We start from the raw sequence: 21,534 nt of genomic DNA on the forward strand, positions 1-21,534 counted from the left end.
AATCATGGTTTCACTTTTGCCCAAATTTCCTCTCTAACTCTAAGCAGTTGGATCTCCTCCAACTCTGTGATTCACGGAATTTATTTATTTACTGCTACCAACTCCAGTGCTTTTTCATTTGTTTGCAATAGTCAGTGGTAGAGTAACCACTTCTCGATGAGATGGTGGCTGTCTAGCTTTCTGTAAATAGGGCCACCTTCCTTGGCCATGGAAGCCGTCAGCCTAAGTGTCCAGAGCTGGAATGAGCAAGTGACTTTGTACAGGAGCGGCCCGGGAGGGCAGCTGGGCACAGGGGCACTTCTGAGAGCTGGAATGGAACCACCCAGTAAGAGACCCAGAGGTATAATGTCAAACATTTGCACTTAAACAGAGGACTCAGATTGCCTTATTAACTCTTCAGCTACCCGCGGGCTCCTCTCACAGGGGGCCAGCCATGGGAGCAGGAGTCCTCTGGAAGTAGAAGTCTTGTCAGCTCTGATTCTGGGAGAGCCTGTGGCCTGAGCTTGCGTCAGGCGTCAGGCAAGGGTGGTAACCTCAGCTCTGGGAAGCTCCACCCCGGTGGCCACCACAGTTTGAGCACATGGTGGTGGTGGTGGTGGTGGGGCAGTTACTGAGCTAACCTAGCATGTTCCTGTGGTGACTGAAAACGATTACTTCCTCTTTGCGAAAACAAATGTCATTACTCCTGAGTTCTCTTTTCAAAGAAACCAGAGTTTCCCTCTTCCTCCTCTCCTTTTTGGGACGTATGGGGAAGGTGTGTCCGGCAGCAGGGAGGCTCTGCCTGTGAGGAAGGTGCAGGATGCTTGCTGGGCAGTGTGCTTGGAGGGTGGTGGGCAGGGAACCTGTTATACAAGTTCTTCCTCCTTAGGATTTGCGAGTTACAGAACAGGTGTGACTCAGCCTGAAATGCTCAGGAACAGGCAGAATCACAGACAGAACTGGAGGAAATGGATCTATTTTATAAGCCAAGATACAAGAATGATCCACTGTGTTAGCACATTCCACTGCACCAACACATTTCACCCACAGGACTGTTGAAGACCCATGAAGCAAAGCCCCTTGAAGTTTGGGCCTCCCTGAAGTCTGGACTATCTCAGGGTCCCGCTTGGGTAACAGCCTAGAAGGGGAAGGAAGGAGCTAAACAATGATCATAGCTTGCATTTTCAGGTGACTATGCTGTGCCAAGAAATTTACAGCTCTCATGCAATTTCCTTTATGGGAAGAGGGGAATATGAAAGAGGAAGTGAAGGAGAGATGTAGAGCTTGATGAAGGTGTTACAGCTGGTAAATGATTGAGCCTGTGAACACAAGACTATCCCATCGAGGTTTTGCATTATCAATCATTACTCTACCAGCTACTTCCTTCTGCCCTTTTCTCAGCTTGGCCAGGTTGTCTCTGTGTGTTCTTGGATCTTTGTGTCTCCTTCTTTCAAACACTCGGTGTTGGGTTTATAAGTTTTGGCAGGCAGATTCCAAGCACAGCAGTCCCACAATTCTTGCTGTTTCTTGTGGACTCCAAGCATCAGACGGTCTCTAGCTCACACCATGTATTTAAATCATTTACTTAATATTGAATAAATAAATGCAATATACTTTTAAAATATTAACATACTTTTTATTTAAAATATTTTATATTTTTATATTTATTTTAAATAAAAAGTATTTTATTTATTTTAAAATATTTTAAAATACTTTTACTTATTTATGAGAGAGAGAGAGAGAGAGAGAGAAATATCCCATTGGCTGGTTTTCTCCCCAAATGCCCTGAACAGCTAGAGTGGGGCCAGGTCAAAGCTTGCAGTCAGGAACTCCACTGAGGTCTCCTATGAGTATGGCAGGAACCCTACTACTTAAGATATTACCACTGCCTCCCAGAGTGTGCATTAACAGGAAGCTAGAATTGGGAGTAGAGCCAGTAACTGAACTTAGGCCTTCCAATATGGGATGTGGGCATTCCAAATAGAGTCTTAAGTGCCATACCAAATGCCCACCCCCCAAAATGTAATGGTGATGAAAAGAAAATGGAAACTGAAGCATTTGACTCTAAGTGCTATACTAAGATTTTATTTTTAGCAGTAGGCTATCTGCATCTTTACCTTGGAATCCCTTGTTCCAGGTCTTCCCTGAGAACCCACTCCTATAACTACATCTAAGGTCCAGCACCCTGGCCCCTTGCCCTTCACCTCGTGTCCCTGAGAGTCTTCATGGGTGACAAGGTGATTGGATGGAAGGAAGTTTACTCTGGAAAAGTTGTCTGAATGGAGTTAGATAATATCCCTGAAGCAGTCAGAGCAAACTCCCAGAGGGCCAAGCTCCTGGCTGGACACAGTTCATGACCACCCAACTCCTTTATAGTCTTGAGGCAGGATGCAGCCCTAGAGGTCATCAGTCCCCTGCCTGGACTCTGGTCTGTTCTGCTTCCTGTGACAGTCCTGGCATAAACTGTGGTATTGATGTGGGCAGGCAGAGAGCTAGAGAGGAGGAACTGAGAAAGCCAGCAGTCTCTGTGCTCCAGCCCCATACCGCACAAACCCCACCCCTTTCTGTGCTAATCAACATGACTGCAGGCTTCACATGCCCATTCCCCATCACGCACCTCAGCTTCACTTCCCATCATGCACCAGATGCCAGGATGACCATGCGGATGCTGCAGCCCCACAGAAAGAAGCCATGACACTTTCCTGGAGATCACCACGTGCAATACGTCCTTTGACTATTCAATTAGAGCATACCCTACCCTGTAAAGGGTGGGTGGGGGCACCGCCCTTTCTTCATCATGGAGACAGGATAAGAAGATAAGAAATATAACTGAGTGCCTGCACTCAGGTCTGAAAATGAGCTATCCCTTCTAATAATTCCCACTTTCCTGTACACCTTTACATCTCCCCAGTTCCTTCAACATCTGGAGAGAAGAACTTGGAAAAACACTACTGGGGACCCCTGTTGACCACAACAGTATCACTTTAAGGGTCTCCTCCCCACCCATAGGTGAGGAGGCCTCTCAGACCTCTCAGGCCACAGACAGGTGCACTCTTCTCCTTATTGTACACTCAGAGAGGCTCCACTCATGTCCACGTTACCTCTCCTCACTCCACCTAAAAGTGCCCGCCTGTCCCTCTGGTTTAGCAGTGTCCCCAGACTCCACTCTTCCTCTGGAGACCCTCTTGTTGAGAGATTTCCTTGTGTTTGCCATTGACCATGAAGGAAACGTTTCCTGGGGCCTCTTTGGCAGGACTATGTGCCAGTTCTATGCAAGAGGAAAAAATGAAGGGCGGCGCTGTGACGCAGTGGGTTAAAGCCCTGGCCTGAGGCTCCAGCATCCCATGTGGGCACTGGTTCTAGTCCCAGCTGCTCCTCTTCCGATCTAGCTCTCTGCTGTGGCCTGGGAAAGCAGTGGAAGATGGCCCAAGTCCTTGGGCCCCTGCACCCTCAAGGGAGACCCAGAAGAAGCTCCTGGCTCCTGGCTTCGGATCGGCTCGGCTCTGGCCATTGCGGCCATCTGGGGAGTGAACCAGCAGATGAAAGACCTCTCTCTCTGTCTCTACCTCTCTCTGTAACTCTGTCTTTCAAATAAATAAAACAAATCTTTAAAAAAAAGATGAAAACACAAGTATGTGACAGTGAACTTGAACAACCTCTGAGAGAAAGAACTTGATCAGGCTGTTTGTAAAAGTTGTGGTGGCTCCATGAGGGCTAGGGATGGAGGAACTAGCTATGGGGTCTTTTCAGGTGATGAAGAAAGAGTGAGTGTCTCACTCCTGTCCATTGTTCAGACTCCTGAACTACATTCTCCTGGAAAATTCACCATCAGCTTTAGTAGAATGCAGTGTAAGGACCTGACCAAGTTCCTGGGTACATGAGTCTGCCTCTGATCCGTCGTGACAGGAGTTCTTTAACAGCCTCTTGACTGTTTTGAACATTCTTGCTCTTTTCTTTTGCTGCTCCAGAGGTTAGGAAAGAAGTGTAGAAGGGGAGCAGGTGGCCACTGCAGTGTGTGGCAGCTTCTTGGTCAAGGCCACCAAAAGGAAAGGATCATTTTGTCTCAAAGGAATTCTTTCCTTCAAAGGGTGTGTCTGCAGATGGTTGGAAGAGGTGAGTGGGAGACTGGAGAGGCAAGGGGCTTACAGTTAAAGCTCTGAGTGTGCTCACGTTGCTGCTAACTCTGCTAGGCGCTTCCATCTTCACAGTAATAGTATCAGACCCCAGCTCCTTCCTCCCCAGAGTGAGAATGCTAACAGCAGTCATAAGCAACAATAAAGGTTGCAGCAACTAACACCTGCCTGTTCCTTACTCTGTGCCAGGGACTGCTTCAAGAACTTCACTGATTTCAATTCATTTAATCTTCACAAGAACTCCTTAAGGTAGGCACTCTTGTTATCTCCGTTTCACAGATGGAGAAACTGAGGCAGAGAGATGCTAAGGGTACAAAGGCAAAGGATTGGTAATAAGAAGAAATGGGATGAAGGCTCTGGCTCCAGAGTTGATGCCATTACCCACTGGGCTCTCCTGCATCCCAGGCTCTGGTGTTAGTCTTTGTCTACTTTGAGATGAAATCTGCCGTTCTCCGCCTGCTTTATGTTGACTGTCTAGGAATCAGGGCCTAACATGGGACTGTGTGGTGCGTAGGGTCTTCTGGTAGGCATTGGTGAAGGTGAGTCAAAGCTCATTAATTCAAATTAGTTGGGAGAGGACTAATTAGGAGTCAACAACAGTCACAAAATAGCAACGTAAGCTGGCCCATGTCATTGGTTTCTAGCAAGTGCTCTAATCTAAAATAATTGCTAACTGCTGGACACTGCAGTGCAATTACCCCTTAGCATACACAGGAGAATATTTTCAGAATCTTCCGTGGATGCTGAAATCCACAGATGCTCAAGTCCTTATATTAAATGGTGTAGTATTTACATATGGCTATGTAAATCTTTGTATACTTTAGATGATCTCTTTATTACTTGAAATACTGCATGCAATGTAAATTATATGTAAATAGGTGCACATGATATTGTTTAGGGACTAATGACAGTACAAAAATCTGCTTATGTTCATTATATACACAATTTTTTTTGTCTGTATGATTTTGATGTGGAATGCCTACATATTATAGCGCTGACTATGTATTAAATAATCCAGGGTTGGGGCCGGCGCCGTGGCTCACTTGGTTAATCCTCCGCCTGTGGTGCTGGCATCCCATATGGGCGCTGGTTCTAGTCCCGGTTGCTTCTCTTCCAGTCTAGCTCTCTGCTGTGGCCTGGGAAGGCAGTGGAGGATGGCTCAAGTGCTTGGGCTCCTGCACCCACATGGGAGACCGGGAGGAAGCACCTGGCTCCTGGCTTCAGACCAGCATAGTTCTGGCCATGGTGGCCATTTGGGGGGTGAACCAATGGAAGAAATACCTTTCTTTCTGTCTCTCTCTCTCACTGTCTATAACTCTGTCAAATAAAAAAAATAACCCAAGGTATAAACATGGCACCTGAAGCTTTCAATGATGATGGTGATGGTGGTGATTGATATGTAGGTTGTATGACAGGGGATAAAAAATGAAAAAGAAAGCCTCAGTAATTGGATACCACCACCCTAAGTGGCGGAGGAGGAAGGAAATCCTAATTTTATTACTGAAAGTTGCTTTGACTTCTGGCCTTGGCTTCTTTGACTTCTGCATATATTTTGCTTTTTTACTTTCTTCCTTCTCCACCTCTGCTGGGAGAACTAAGCTTGTCTTTCCTTCTTTACCTTAAATCAATCCCACAAGCCTGTTCTGAATCGGTTCCATGGATCCCTCCTTAGCTAGGACATTGTAGGGTACAGAGAAGCAACAGGTAGAAGCCCTGTGGTTTCATCATCCAAATGCAGAAACAAATGTCAGGCCCTGGGAAGCATGCAGGAGAGTGCAAGAGCATGCAGGAGTGCTGACAGGCAGGTAGGTAAGTATAGAGATGGGTGGTACCAAACTCTACTTCTGCCTATAACTGAGGGAGGTGGGCTGCAAAAGATTGGGGCAGGCTTGGGAAGAGGTTAAGATGAGGCTGTTCTCTGGAGGAGGGGTAGGAGTTGGACAGGCAGCAATGAAGGCTTGAGGTGGAGCCAGCAGGGAGAACAGACTGCTAACATTTCTGGGCTTGAAGGGTCAGCACTCAGCTTGAGGACAGAAGCACCTTGACTGCTGTCCTTATCCCCAAAATTGGCTACTTTCTGTTCCCACTGCTTCTCAGCACTGTTAGGAGGATCAAAAGCTTTTTAGTTCACCACAAACTGGGGAGATGGGGCTGTCAAGGTCTTTGTGTAGCCCCAACCTTTCACTTGACGGATTGAGGGACCCATATACTGAAGGACTGGGTAAATGGCTTTCCCAAGGTCACACAATTTATGGCAGTGACAAAACCAGAACCACAGTCTACAGAAGAGGGTGTAATGGAAACTAATAGGGATGTGAAAGTGGCTGGGGACTCAGATGGAGAACTCAGAATGGAGAACTCTGGAAACTGAGATGGTGTCAGGTTGGGGCTAGGTAATGTGGGGAACAGGAACACAGGAAAGGCGGATGCACCTGTTTCTGCAAGAACTTTCCCAAGTCCAACCTCTTGGATACCATCCCTGAAGATGGCTGCTATCTTGGGCTTTCTTTTTCTAGATGTTTGCTTTTACTTTGTGTGGCACAGTTTAGTTAATTTATTCTAGTATATAATGGATACTGGCATATGTAGCTGTGGGTAGTTATGTATATTATAGATGCAAGATATAGACATATGAAATACACTGTTGTACGAATGGTTTTATGTAAGCACATTCTGCCTGCTGTCCAGATTCAAAATCCCTGAGAGCTGGGAACACCTAATTATACTTCTGCATTTAACTAGGCCCAAAATAAGTAATTCATAAAATAACTCTGATTTCTTCTGAAGCTTAGCTATTTTTGGTTGAACCTTATTAGTAGTTATGATGCAAAAAGAAAGCTCCTTTATGAGCCATACAGCTTGCATGCAAATATGCTACAGAAGTGTTTTTAATACAAACAGCTTAAGCTTGTTTCTTTAAGTTAGATCTTCTTCCTTCTACCTCCAAGATCTTTCAATCATTGAATTGCTACTTAGTCATTTCTTCACACATAGTGGCAGAGGCAAATTCCATCACAGCTAGATCACTGTAATCACAGCCTGAGTGCTTTGCCTCATGTTTACCCTCCTTCCTAAATGCTAGCCAGGGGGGCAGAGTTAGGATTCATTTTTGAGGCAGGATCCCCCAAATCTAGACTTTTCCATTTTACATAATCAGAAGGTCTAGTTTGGGGACTAGCTTTACTTTTATCTAATAGCATTTTTACAAATCTAAAAAGCATAGAGTTAAAAATGTGTTAGGATTCTTCCAAAGGTCCATGGAAAATGGAATTATAAGATAAGCTTATTTTGGTGCAAATTTTTTTTTTTGCAATACATGCATATGAGGGAGTTTTCAAAATGTGTGTAGAAAACATATTATAAAAGAAAATTGGGCATGGATTTCAAAACTCTTGTCCTACAATACAATTATCTTTCTATTTCAATTTCCATGAACTTTTTGGAGTTCCCTACTACACTACAAAGATGAATCTCAACTAAGGTAATAAAAGGTTTGCACTCACACAGACAGGCACTTTCCCCTCATCCTTAGCTTCTCTCTCTCAGAGGGCCACATCCGTCATACTTTAAGGGCATGGAGAGCACAGGTTTGCAATGAGTGTGAATCAGAGCACATAGTGACACAGTTCTTGGTTACCCTAACAATTATAATCTCTTCTAACACAAATGAGACCTCTTTCCCACTCAGAATTTAACCCTCTATTTGGGTTCCCTGATCCCAGCTTTCTTTTGCCATCTGTGGTATGAACTACACTGGGCTTCTAGGAAGAGCTTTGGATGCTCCCATCCTTCTTTCCAACACTGCACTGCTGGCACATGTCTTTATGGAAAAGCATCCAGTCTACCAGGAGAAGGTTCAGATGCCTTTGGGGTTCACCAGCCTCTGCAGGTAAGATTTTTCACACTGGTAATTTCTTGGTTCAGAGCCCAGAAGCAAAAAAAATGGAGGGGAGGAATTCTCAGAATCCAAGTCAAAGTCCTAACTGTGCTTGCCGCAAGTTTGTTGTTGTTACCGTAGAATACAGGTGGGAAACAGATAGTCACAGATTTCAAGTCTCCTATCTCAACACCTTGGCTCAGGGCAGTGACACCAATACAATTACTGCAGGCCCAAGGTTGTGGGGAGCTCCTAGGAACCAGCAGCTACATGTAGCCTTGCCACGTAGCTATCTGCTTTTCAATATTATGTCTGCCAGGTCTTATTTTATCCTGGACTCAGGCTCACAGGACTTTAGAGTTTAAAAAACTGGAAAGAAAAATAATTTCCAAACTTTGATGTAAGTTAAGGGAAGAGTGCAACTTCTAGGTGTCAAGTGTCAACCCCTAGGGGATGTTGGAACCTGGGCTAAATCCATAGCCCAGCTTCTGTTTCCCTCCAACTTACCAGGACTGTTCTCCTTTGGATTTCCCAAGTTTTCTGGAAGTGCTACTGTTTCAATGTGAACATGGTTATTTTTCTACTTCTTTGGACTATTCTTTTCTGTATTGTGCTGTAGGCGGGTACTTAATGGAATCTTTATTGCCTAATATTCAGTCATAATCCCTTTGGGAGGCTTAAAGCATTTTACAAAGTCTGCATTTTCAGGTCAAGAAAACTGAAGTCTAGAAGCGCCAAAACTCTTGCTGGTGTCTGCACTGAGAGTTAAGAAATCAACATAAGAATAAAAGCTAAGATTTATTTAGTGCTACCTATGTAAGAGCCACATGGTGTATTTGTTTTATTTAATCCGAGTAAGAATCTCACAGAGCAGGCACAGTTCAATAATTCCCTTCATTTCAGAGCTGAGGAAAATGAGACACCCCCTGATTAATAAACCTGCCCGTCTCCATCTCCAAATGGGCCGAGTCAGACTTGAACCCAGCACCTTGATGCCAAAGCTCTAATGCTACTGACATTCTTGCCTTCTTAGAACCTAGCTTTGAAAGGATTCCATGATTTCTCCACATGAAAATATGGTGAAGTGTTTGCAGTGGGCCTCATTTTGGGAATTTAACATAAGTTCAACTCCATCTCTGAACCTGTGGCTCACCCTGGCAAGGCCAGAAGTCTTACAATAAAAGCAAGAGGCTGTTAAAGAAAATGCTGTCTCTTCTCAGTATTTTTCTCCTCTAGGATCTGTGAAACAAGACATGAGGATGATGGTATCCATGTGTTCTTCTTATTATGTTTTTTCTAAGGCAAGAACAGTGGACAATAATCACTGCTTGGTTTCCTTGGAGTAAATAATATGTCCAGATCTGAAACATCCCTAAAAAGTTTATGATAACAGGGGCTGGCATTGTAGCATAAAGGGTTAAGCCATTGCCTGCAATGTGGCATCCCATACGGTGCTGGTTTGAGTCCTGGCTGCTCCACTTCCTATCAAGCTCCTTGCTAATGCACCTGGAAAAGCAGCAGAGGATGGCCCAAGTCCTTGGGCCCCTAGGAGACCTGGATGAAGATCCTGGCACCTGACTTCGGCCTGGCCCAGCCCCAGTAGCTATAGCCATTTGGGGAATGAACCAGCAGATGTGAGATCTCTCTCTCTCTCTCTTCTCTCTCTCTCTCTCTCTCTCTCTGTCATTCTCTTTCTCTCTCTGTAACTCTGTCTTTCAAATAAACAAAATAAATCTTTAAAAAAGTTATGACAACAAATTGGTAGCATTTAACATACAGTGATGATTTTTAACATAATATTTTATCTAATAAACTTGAGAATGTATTTTAATTCACATCATAGTCAAAAACTTAAGATTCCACTAAATAGAGAATTCAACAAATAAAAAGTAGAAAGACCACAGTTGAACTACTGTGCTCTTCTAATGCAGTATTCCTTGTTCACCTCTCGGGCATGAGATTTTTAATCCTTTTCTGATAAAGATGATGAGTTGGTGCTGATCCATCCCTGCTTCCCTGAAGGTTGTTTTGTAACTGAAAAGACATGCTCTTCTGTGCTGGGTGATTACACTAAGAGAGCATCCTGGACATGGAACCAGGCATATTCCAATCAGTTTTCCCACGGAGCCAATAAGCCCTAGATTCATTAATGATACCAGCTGAGCTTGTTAGCTAAATCCCACTTTCTCAGTGAAGCATTTCCAAAATCACTTGAGTCACATATGATTGGTGAAAATATCTGAAACAAAAAAAATGATCCATGGAGACAGAAGCTCCTCAAATGCAATGGAAAGTGACACCATGAAAATGAAAATATATGATGGGGTTGTCTTGCTACAACATAAAAGGTAACTAGCTGATTTCATTACCTTGACACATGTTTTTCAAACGGCATTTTGGAAATATTTCAAAACCAGATGAAGATTTAGATAGCAAAAGGAAGCCAAAGGAGAAATGTAAAAAGTAGAAATGAGAATTTAAAATAATTTTTAAGTAAGATAGAATCTGACAGTTGGCATTGCTTGTGCAAGTTACTTGGCACTAGCAAGCTTGGAGGTTGAGCTTATGTGGAAAGAATTGGACACAAATGAAAAAACTATGAGTGAGGATTTATAACAATTTATAAACTTGGCAGCCCTGAAGTCCACAGGGAAGTTAATAACGGGGTCACAGTGGTGGGGAGAGAGAGGTGTGGTGGGAGTGCCGAGAGCAGAAACCCAGAGCAGCAGCAGCAAGCCCTTGAGGTGGTCTGCAGAGATGACGGAGTAGCAGAGGAGGTGCACGTGGCGGGGGTGGAAGGGAGCGTTCAAGGTTTTTTATTCTCAAGTCAAAGCTGAAAATTTATCATGAAAAGTCATTTGTGCATTGATTCATTCACTCACTAGACAGTGAGTGCCTACACTGAGCCAGACGTGGTTCCATCTTGGGGATACCTCTGTGAGCCACAATTGACCATCCCTCACCCTCATGGACCCAGAAAGGCAAGAAGGCAACGAACAAAGCACCACACAGGGGGAGTGCGTAATCCTGCACTGGGAAGAAGGGATCCAACTGAGCTGTGACAGTCTGTAACTGGGAGACCAGAACTGGACTAGGGGGTCCCTCAAGGAGTAGCCTAAAACAAGTGACATTTGAGCTGAGACCTGAGGGCTAAGTTGGAATTAGCCGGGTGAAGTGATGTGTTGTGAGAAAGTTCCAGGCAGAAGCACCTGAATGAGTGAGGACCCTGGGTCAAGGGGGAGGTGAGCAGGTTCATGGACCTGAGAGTGGGTAGCACAGTGTCAGGGGCAAGGCTGGGGATGACCGTGTAAAAGGAAGGAATGGGGTCTTTACTCCGAGTGGTGAGAGTGCCCAAGGGGCTGGGATGTTGGTGGTAATGAGGTCTTGTATGACCTGCTCACATCTGTGACTGCTGTGTGGAGAATGGGCAAAGTGGGGAGCTGAGTTCGGGAAGGAGATCAAGGAAGACTTTGCACTTTGGGACTGTGGGAGCTCTGACTTGAGAATGAGAATGAAGAGGAAGGGATGAATTTGGAGGTGACTAGGAGCTCAAAAGCAACAGTGCACAATTATGGGGAGGGAGGAGATAGGGAGTGGACAAGGGAACCGAATACATGATGCTGCCATCACTGTAAGAGGACCATACTTCGACATACACAGTGTTCTAACATCTGTAATACCGAGCCTGAACTACCATGCTTTTTAGGATTATTGATTTTCTGATATGTTATGGGAATTCTAGAAGAATCTAATCTGGAAGTGTTTGACATGTTTTACATGGTCTTCTTGCAACTATTTCTTACATAAAATCATTATTTTCCTCTTTAATCTATTTTTAATACATCTTTTGAATAATATGGTCATGAAATTACTGCAATATTCATTTCTCACTACTGAAACTTTGCTATAAATATACAGTTAAGGCAGTTCTTCCATCTTATCTACCAGTTAATTCTTTTTTCAAATCCATGTTCATCCTGAGGGTTAAGGATGTCTTGAAGAGCTGGAAGCCCTTTGCAAGTGCACACACGGAGTTGTCTACATGCCTGTGCCTGCTTACTGCCCTCTATTTAAGGGTACTTATTCACACAGTTCAAAAGGAATAAATAGTGGGGTTTAGACAGTAAAGTTCAAGGGCTTCACCAAGGTTTACAGTTGTGTGTCTTTCGCTTTGTAATGGAAAATATACGATACCATAAAACCAGTGGATTTTATAGACAAAAGAGAATGTACTTGGCAACCAGTAATGATTATAATCTTGTTATTTATTTTTATTCTTAAAATTTTACTTGAAAGGCAGAGAGAGATATAGATAGATGGAAGAAAGACAGTGAGAGAGAGAGAGAGAGAAAAAGAGAGGGCTAGGAGAGTGTAGGAGAGAGAGAGAGAGAGAGAGAGAGAGAGAGAGAAAGGGGCACTTCCATCCACTGGTTCATCTACAAAAGCCTGAAACGCCTTAGGCTGGGCCAGGCCTGGAGCCAAGAACTCAATCCAAGTCTCCCACATGGGTGAAAAGAGCCAGATTACTGAGCCATTAATATTGCCTCCCAGGGTCTGCATTTTTAGGAAGCTGGAGCCATGAGCTGGAGCCAGGTATAGCTCCCAGGCAGCTGTTGCAGAACACAGGTATGCTAACTGCTAGGCTTAACATCTACTCCTGCTACAGAGCTTTGAGGGAAAATATTGTGCTCTAAGAGAAGCTGCATTCAGGCAGGCTGCTCTCTGTCTGTGAAGGCCATTGAATGAAATTCTGTGATATCCACAGACTCCAAAACTGTTTCACCAACAGATTCTTTTTGAAAAACTTACTTGACCTCATCCAACCAGTCAAGAAGTAAATCAAAATGAGGCCAAGGATGGGAAAACGTCCAAGGGGAAGCACTAAAAGAAGCTTACTACCGAAGAGGAAATGATTGTTGCAAATTTGGTCACAAACTAAATGCAACTAAAGCTTCTGAGAAATTCTCAATTTTGAGATTGTAATAAAAATAAATTAACAATTGAAAAGAGGGGAATAGAAAAATGATCATAGATAGTGATTTGAACTGAATCAAACCCAGGTGCTCTGATGTGAGACACGGGCATTTGAACCACTAAGCTAAATGCCTGCTCCACTTTTTAAAATTTTGTATTTAAGAAGTGGCTATGATTCTAAAAGTTTGCATATGTGAGGACTGTTAGTGTTGTGTGTGTAACTTGGTTTGTAATGTCAGTTCATCCCTCAAGCATTTACTGAGCACTGAATTGCACACAGCACTGTTCTGTTTTGTTCAGGGAGCCAAAAGCATACTGCAGTTACAGTTTCCACCCTGCACAGCTCTGATTTAATACCACAAGATGACCCGAAGTTAATACATTACATCTTTCTCTCTTTCTCTGAAAGCCAAACAAACGCTGAAAAATGAAAATCGATCAGAAGTCACTGTGCTGCACAGCTGACTTCAGATGGCTGCTACCACCACTGCTTCTCCTCCCTCTGAGCAGCTCCGCCCCTTAGACCCAGCTGAGGACAGCTGGCAACACCCCATCTAGCTCACTTCCAAAGTCGTACTGGAGGGCTTCGGTTTCCCCTGATTCTGTATTTCTACTTACTCAAGTAGGACGGATGAGCAGCAGGAACACATGACGTAGGATCAGTCAGGAGAACTGAATTTGAATCCTGGCCTGGTCACTCAAGTGAGAACTTGAGAAAGTCACTTAATCTCTCTGGACCTATGCAGAACAGACACTGCCGAGCTCACCTCTCTGGAATGTCCTGAGAATCAGATGAGCAGACTACCTGTGTCCGTTGAGAGCCAGATTCTTGGAACATGCATATTCTCAGTAAACCTCCCATGAATATGAATCTCATTTCTTCTGCACGGGACAAATGTAATAAACAATTATAGTATGGTAAGCCAAAAGCCCCTGAAGGATTGTCTCTTGTATTCAGTTTACAGCTAAGACCCCTAAGGCTGGAGTACTTAAGTGACTCCTCCCATCAATGACAATGACATAATTAAAACTACGTATGAGCTGCGGTACATTAGCCTACATATTCCCTTCCCAATCAAATACTCTTAAAATATAATTCTCAACATTATTCTCCGGTTAAAAGGCCTTAGTGGCCGGCGCCGTGGCTCAATAGGCTAATCCTCTGCCTGAGGTGCCGGCACTCTGGGTTCTAGTCCCGGTTGGGGCACCGGATTCTGTCCCGGTTGCAACTCTTCCAGGCCAGCTCTCTGCTGTGGCCAGGGAGTGCAGTGGAGGATGGCCCAAGTTCTTGGGCCCTGAACCCTCACAGGAGACCAGGAGAAGCACCTGGCTCCTGGCTTCGGATCAGCGCAGTGCACCAGCCACAGCAGGCCGGCCACGGCGGCCATTGGAAGGTGAACCAATGGCAAAGGAAAACCTTTCTCTCTGTCTCTCTCTCTCACTGTCCACTCTGCCTGTCCAAAAAAAAAGGCCTTAGTAACAGCCAATGGACTGCCAAGTTCAGCTCATCATCTTACCTTCCTAACTGTAGGTCTTCTAATACTAGTCCTGAAATCTTCTTTCTTATTTCATCTTCAGTGTCTCCCTCCATGCAGCCTGCAATCCAGCAAACTAGTTTATTTTCTGGGCTAGGTGCATGCTACCCTGTAAACCCCATGAAGGAAGTGACTGGATTACTCTTGCTTTGTCCGTAGGACCTCACCGGATGCCTGGCTCATAGTGGAAGCTCAATAAATGCTTCATAATGTTCTTAATGGTGAATGTCATCATTATGATGATGATAACTTCAAAGTCAAAATAGTGAACATAAACTACATAATAGTAGAAAAATAAGCAAAACCATTGGTCAATAGCCAGTGTACTGTGTATTTGCTATCTCTTATAAACCTTATGAAAATCCAATCAGGTGTATTCTGTCCTTATTCCTTCTTGCTGATGAGGATACCAAGGCTCAGATGTAACTAACTTCTCTGGAACTGGATGATTTACTCATTCATTTGTATATTCAGGACATAGCTTTATCAATGAGACAAAACAGGGACAGAATTCTCCACCTCAGAGTTACCAGCATCTCAAGTCATGAGTGGGGTAAGGTCATCTCGGGAGTGAGAGGGGAGATAAGAGGAGAGGGGGAGTGTGAGTATGCAGAGATGGAAAGAAAGGAGGGTGGTCGTGCCTAGGGTGCTCACCAGTGCAGAGCAGGAGGTGAGGGGTTGAGGCGAGGCCACAGGCACAGAAGGAGCAGCCAGTGAGGCAAGTGAAAAGCAGAGTGAGAACATGTCCCAGAGGTGCTGCTTGACCTCCAGTTCAGACGGCTGAGTGCAGAAACAGGGGAGGGCAGTGATCTTTGGATGAATGCCTCTGATAGGCTGGGCAACAACAGTACCAACAACAGACCCAGGACGTGGAGAGTGCTGGAGTCCTAGACAAGAACATTTTTGGGGCTCACAGCTTCTGGGTGGCTTCTGTGCCCAGGCAGGGATGGCATTTCTTACTTCTTGTTCCTCATCTTTGTGCCCAAGTAGCTGAACCTGCTTGGCCAAGTCCTTTTCATGTCTTCCTGTATCCCAATTCCCTTAAGTTTCTGCAACTCCGTTCCTAGCTCCCTCTGTCACGGAGCCCTCTCTAATCCTTCCGGTCAAGTTGAGTACGTATAACATTTACCTGGTTTCTCAATTATTCATCGGTGATGATGTTTAGATATTTGCTGAGAGGGTATGGCCTTGGGTTAATGGAAAACTTGCTTTGTTCACACAGAACAAGGCAAAATGACACATGGCAGTGTGGTGTTATTACTGCCGCTACGAAAGGCAGCACAAGAATCTCTAAACAAGAGCACCCTAAAATAGTCCTGTGGAAACACTCTCACAGAGTGCTGCTGGGACTTCTGGCTGGGTGGTTAAAGAAGATTTGACTGTCAGTTAGGCATCTGGGCTCTGGGCCCAGCTCTGCCAGCAAGTCACACGACCTTGGTGAAGCACTTCAGACTTCTGGGACATAGTTTCCTCACCTTTGAAATGAACAGATTGCATCGCATTGCTCCAAAGATCCTTCCCGTCAGCTGGGCTCATTCTCAGATTAAAGATTAAGGAGTTGTATTCAGTTACCTGTGTATGTGCCCTTTATCTCTGCTTGAACTATAGAGTCTCCAAGGACAGGTCTTATACTTATTTGCATCAGTCAGAGGTTCCTGGTAGTTACACTGTAGGTAATCTCATTTAATAAGGGATACATCTTCTTTGGTCTGTGAAATATGTGCTTGTCCTGGATCAGTGATTTCCCTCTAAGCTCCTGCTCCTATCTTCTCCCTGGTCATTCAAGCATTGCTTCCCTCCTAGATTCATTCATTTACTTCACGTTCCCCTGTATATATATTCCCTAAAATGGCAAAGGTTCATGATCCAACAGTGCCACTAATTTTGTTCATCTTGAAACTGCTGGCTTGGAGTTGAAGAAATCGAGATATTTGGTCTGAAAAAAAAAATAGCCAAAATATTGGAATAGAGTTGTCTGGGAAATTCCAACCTATGAAACTCAAGCATTTGTAGGAGAGAGTAGATGTGTCAGAATACAGATATCCACGTGTGCCAAGCTCAGATTTCGTGCTCGGGAATACTTTGCTATGATAGGGTGTCCTGCAGGGGACTGAGAGTGAAGAGAGGGAGACCAGCTAGACAATGGAGGAAGCTGTGCATGTCATGGTGGTGAGGGCCTGAACCAGGGAAGAGAAGCCATGGGGCCACAGCTGCACTGGGATGACTTCTTTATTAGAGAGAATCCTTGAGACATTGTGTCATTGTCAATACCTGCTCTGCTCCACAGACCTGCTGTATGCCAGAGGAGTTACTGCCTGCTGGGTACATGGGTGCAGGGCTTGAGGCTGAGCCAGAGATGCACGTGTGGTAAAGTGTTAGCCTGGAGGGATAAACAGGGTACTAACAGGAACTGAGTTCCGCAGGCTAATCAACAGGTAATCTCCTTTCACCTCCATTCTTCTCCAACTGGCCCTCTGACTAGCCTCCAGGTTGCTGATGTGTATGGGCCCCACCAGTGGGTCCCCTTGTCCTTGGCTCCCGGATGTTTATCAGATGGGTTGGGGAGAGGGAGAACAGGTTATTTATCCCCTTACCTCCAAGGAGGCTAATCTTGGGTTAGCTGTGGCCCTCAACTGAGCGTCACTGCCCCTGCCCCTACAGTCTATTCTATAGGACTTCCTCCTTCTGGGCTCTGTTACTACTTCCTCTACTGTCTTAGGCCTGCCCCACAACATCCCTGCTCTCAAGACTCCCTACGCTTCCCCTGTACCCAATCAGGGCTTTGTAATGGGTTTCTCTACCCATTTTGAGGATCTCTCTCTTTTCTTATTGGGATCCTCACTGGCACTGAGCCCCTGAGATTAGAATTTGGAATTCTTTGGATTTCCTCCCTATCATAGTCTGCATTCCTCCAGGAGTTCATGTCTTCATTATTTTAGTTCTATCTCTTCCCATCTCTACCATCCAGCACAGTTACTATTTGTGAAAACATATTGATTTTTCTTCAGTGACAGCCCTTCCTTTGACCCCAGGTGATTGTACTGGCTCTGGCCAGAATGCCCCTTTCTCAGACCATATCACTCCCAGGGCCACCCAGGGAGGTGCTGGCTCCCCCTTGGGCATCACACCTCGCTGCTGCTCAGCCTACTAGTCAAATGCTCCCACGGAAACTTTCCTGCCCAACACACTGACTGACATTCACAGTCTTCACACCAATGTCCGATGCACAGGGCTTCAGAAAAGACCCTACATTTCTCTCCACCCTAATATCCAGGACTGAAACATGAAGATAAAAATAATACTGACTTTATAGGGCTGCTGAGAGAAGAAAACAAATGCAGTGTCCAGTAAAACGTGTTATCTTCCTCATGAAATACATCAATGGCTATAAAGGATAAGCAAGTTCTCTCCACTCATGCTCCACTCTGACTGGCTTCCAGGAGGTAAACACTGAGCAGTATAATAACTGATATTGCCTGAACACTCACTCCCTGCCAGAAACTGTTCTAAGAGCTTTACACATAATCTCATTTAATCTCAACAAGAACTGCAGAGGTCTGTTGAAATCTTTACTTAGTATATATTAAGTTGATCTTCTGTATATAAAGATAATTGAAATGAATCTTAATGAAGAATGGGATGGGAGAGGGAGTGGGAGATGGGATGGTTGTGGGTGGAAGGGAGGTTATGGGGAAAAAGCCACTGTAATTCAAAAGTTGCACTTTGGAAATTTATATTTATTAAATAAAAATTGAAAAAATAAAATATAGAAAAGAACTGCAGAGGAAAGATCTATTTTTCCCCCATTTTACAGGTGAGGAAGACTGAGAGCCTAAAAAGAGGAAAGATTTTACCCAAGGTCAGGAGTCAGAGCTGAAATGTAGGAAGCTTGACCAAAGCTTTAATCCTATCAGTTCTATCAATGTCATTGCCAAGTCCTTTTGCTCTCCAGTCTCACTTGCTTACTTGACAACAGTGAATACTATTATATCAGATAGAAATTATTAAGTGACCAAAAATGAAATTTGTACCAAGCCATAATTCCACTCAAGTGTTGCACTCTGAAATCCAAACTTAATCAATTGTGCTTGATTGACTTCACTGATTTGGTGTCAGCTGGACACCAGAGTTTTCTAGACACTCACCTGAACTCAAGGCATGTTCCACTTCTCGCATTATCACAAAAGGAGTGGTGGTCTCAAACTCACACATCACCATGCCTGACTCAGTCTCTTGGGGTGTACCCTCCTGGGGCACTGGCTTGGCTGTGGGCTGCGGAGTGGGTACATGGCCAGAGCTGTGCTCCTCTGTAGGGGACTCTGGTGTGGTTGGAGCTCCAGTGGGCTGGGTGGTGGTCATGGTGGAGCTGTGGTCCACAGTGACAGAGGCAGGAGGAACCTCAGGAGGTGAGGTTGATGGGGATGAAGGTGATGAGGCCGGAGTATGAGGGGAGCTGGCTGTGGAAGATTCAGCAGAGGACTGTGACTCCGTGGTCAGCACACTTGTTTGAGGAGTGCCCCAGCTGGGTCCCTCAGAGACAGGCATCGAGTGGTTTCCACTGCTTGCTGTAGAGAGCTTAGGAGGTGAGGAGTCTTGGGTTGTGCCTTCCCATTTTGAGGCTGTGCTGGTGAGCGCTTCTTCTCTGGGCTCAGAGGAAATGTTCTTGAGAAGTGTGGAGGTTGGGGCTGAGGCTGTAACTGGGAGGTCCGAGTTGCCATGAGGGCTGCTGGCTTGGGGGGCAGTGACCGCACTGCTGTTTTGTGGAGAGCCAGTCCAGATGGTGAGTGGTGGAGTCACTTTCAATGGAAGAGAAACCGGCAAGGGGGCCGATGTAGGAAAACTCTGAACCCTTAGTCCTGTGGAAGAGTCAGAACAAAAGAGGTTAATACACAAAAACCACATAGAATGGGGAGAGAGAGGGAAGGGCATTGCCCTGCAGCCATTTCATAGGCATTCCTCATTTTGCATAGCACCCATTCCAGTCGTTAGGTGACTTAAATGTATTTTCCTTCCAGTCATTGCTCTGCCCTTGCTTTGTGATGCTCAGTAAGAGCAGTCAGTCACTTAGTGGGTGCATCAGCTCAACACCAGCTGATACATACATGGAATGCATGAATCTCGGCCCTGGCTTGCTTAACACAGTAGCCTTCGAGTGTGAGACCCTCTGGGCTCATTGACTTCTGAAAATTTGTCTGGACTGCTGAGGGGCCAGTCTCCCAACACTCCCAGGGATGCTGAGGGCCTGTATGAGCATGGGAGGCACTGATGGGAGAGCGAGGAACCTGTGCTTGGTGATGTGTGGGTGTGGTGTAGAGGATTGGCAGGAAGGATCTGGAAGGAATAAAACAGAGGCAAGATGTCAGGACAGAGGAAGGGAGCAAAGGCCACAAATGATGCTCTCAGGGACCCAGGATAAAATCTGCTCCCTTCATCTTTCTGAAACACAGTTTAGTCAGAAGCTGATGGAGAGTTGTGTTACAGAGTCTGTCCTGAGTTTAACATTTGGGTTTTTATCAAAAAATTGGTTTTATTTTATTTAAAAGGTGTTATACGAAATGTCAATACTATAAGCTGCGGCGAGTTATTTTTCTAATAAACTGGAAGGTGGACCTCCCAACTTAGGCCACATACAACTTAGGCCACATGCTGTTTTGGTGGTCTTTTAGCAGCTGTGAGCTCTCAACAGCTTCAGAATGAATATAAACCAAGAAATCTTTGAAGTATGGACAAAATAGCAACTGGGACAAATATTATTGAAATATTGGCTCTTCATATGTGACCTTTGGAGCTTACTGGCCCTACATTCTGGCAACTCCTATGACTGATGAAAGACTCTGGGGGCAAAAAAAAAATGAAAATGTGAAACTACTATTCATAGCATCATATAATAAATAGGCAGATGGAGGCAGAAGGAGCCTCAGTCTGCGGCTGAGTCAAAGAGTCTTTGGGAGTCTGAGACAAATGAAGAATTAGTGAAATACAAAGGAACCCAATCCATTAATTCATTCACTTAAGTATTTATTGAGTAGCTTCCATGCCCATGACTTTTCCCCAAGAGAGTTCACCATGTGGAAGGATGGAAAGGATATCTAGATCCCTATAATAAGAAGTGGTAAGTGCTTTGTTAAAATGATGCCACGTTGCAATAGGAACCCTGAGAGAAGATTAGTAAGTTCTGCATGGGGACCACACATTGTAAAAATACACAGGTGTCATTTTCAAATGACCTTTAGAAAAGTCACAGAAGAGATGACAGTTGTGTTGATTTAGAAAAGATAAGAGTGCACAAGATGCCACTTAAGATACCTGATTGTCATTTCTAGAGGAGCTGAAAGATGTACCAAGGAGATCATTACAGTGCTGAAAATGACATGTTCCAGGAATTGGTTTTGCTGCTGGGGACATGCATTTCCTTGTTAAATTTTTATGAATGTGTGTTTATAATTCCAACCTTCCCTGCTTCCAGAGAGGACTGGGGATGATCATTCATTCCCCATGGCTACCTACTGCATACTTATTTAAAGCACTTCACAGCCTAGTTGAGGCAATTTCTACTCCTAACAAATCAACAACGCATGAAATTGTGTGACACTGTTGGTTAGCTTCACTTGAACAAAGCCCATAAAGCCTCTGGTTTTCTATTTTTTTAAGTTTGATTTATTTATTTGAAAGGCAGAGAGGGAGAAGAAAGACACAGAAACAGAGATTTATCTGCTACCTCATTGTTCAAACTGGGTTGGACCAGGTAGAAGCCAGAAGCCAAGAACTCAATCTGAGTGTCCCAAGTAGGTGACAGGGACTCAACCACTTGAGCTATCACCTGTTGCCTGCAAGGGTGCATGTTAATACGAAGCTGCAATAAGGAACAGAGCTGGGCTTACAACCTAGGCACTCTGATATGAGAAGTGGACATCCCAATAAGTGTCTTAACCCCTATGTCAGATACTTCTCCTTCTTGATGGAATGTTCCTTCTTGCTCTGATTGCATAAGGATATTTATTCTTTGAGCATGAAGATAGCCAAGGCTAAGGTGCTA

General features: G+C 44.6%; 1 protein-coding gene across 1 annotated transcript in view; it reads right to left on the reverse strand.

Annotated features, from left to right (window-relative positions):
* PARM1 (prostate androgen-regulated mucin-like protein 1) overlaps positions 1–21,534 on the reverse strand; it is a 112,731-nt gene that overhangs the window by 18,294 nt on the left and 72,903 nt on the right. The window contains exon 2 of the mRNA XM_008267742.5: positions 18,644–19,354. Coding sequence (XP_008265964.2) covers positions 18,644–19,354 — 711 coding nt within the window. The remainder of the gene's footprint in view (positions 1–18,643; positions 19,355–21,534) is intronic.

The sequence above is a fragment of the Oryctolagus cuniculus genome, chromosome 8, assembly GCF_051225735.1.
Source record: "Oryctolagus cuniculus isolate XC-2025 breed Fujian yellow rabbit chromosome 8, ASM5122573v1, whole genome shotgun sequence".
Lineage (NCBI taxonomy): Eukaryota > Metazoa > Chordata > Mammalia > Lagomorpha > Leporidae > Oryctolagus > Oryctolagus cuniculus.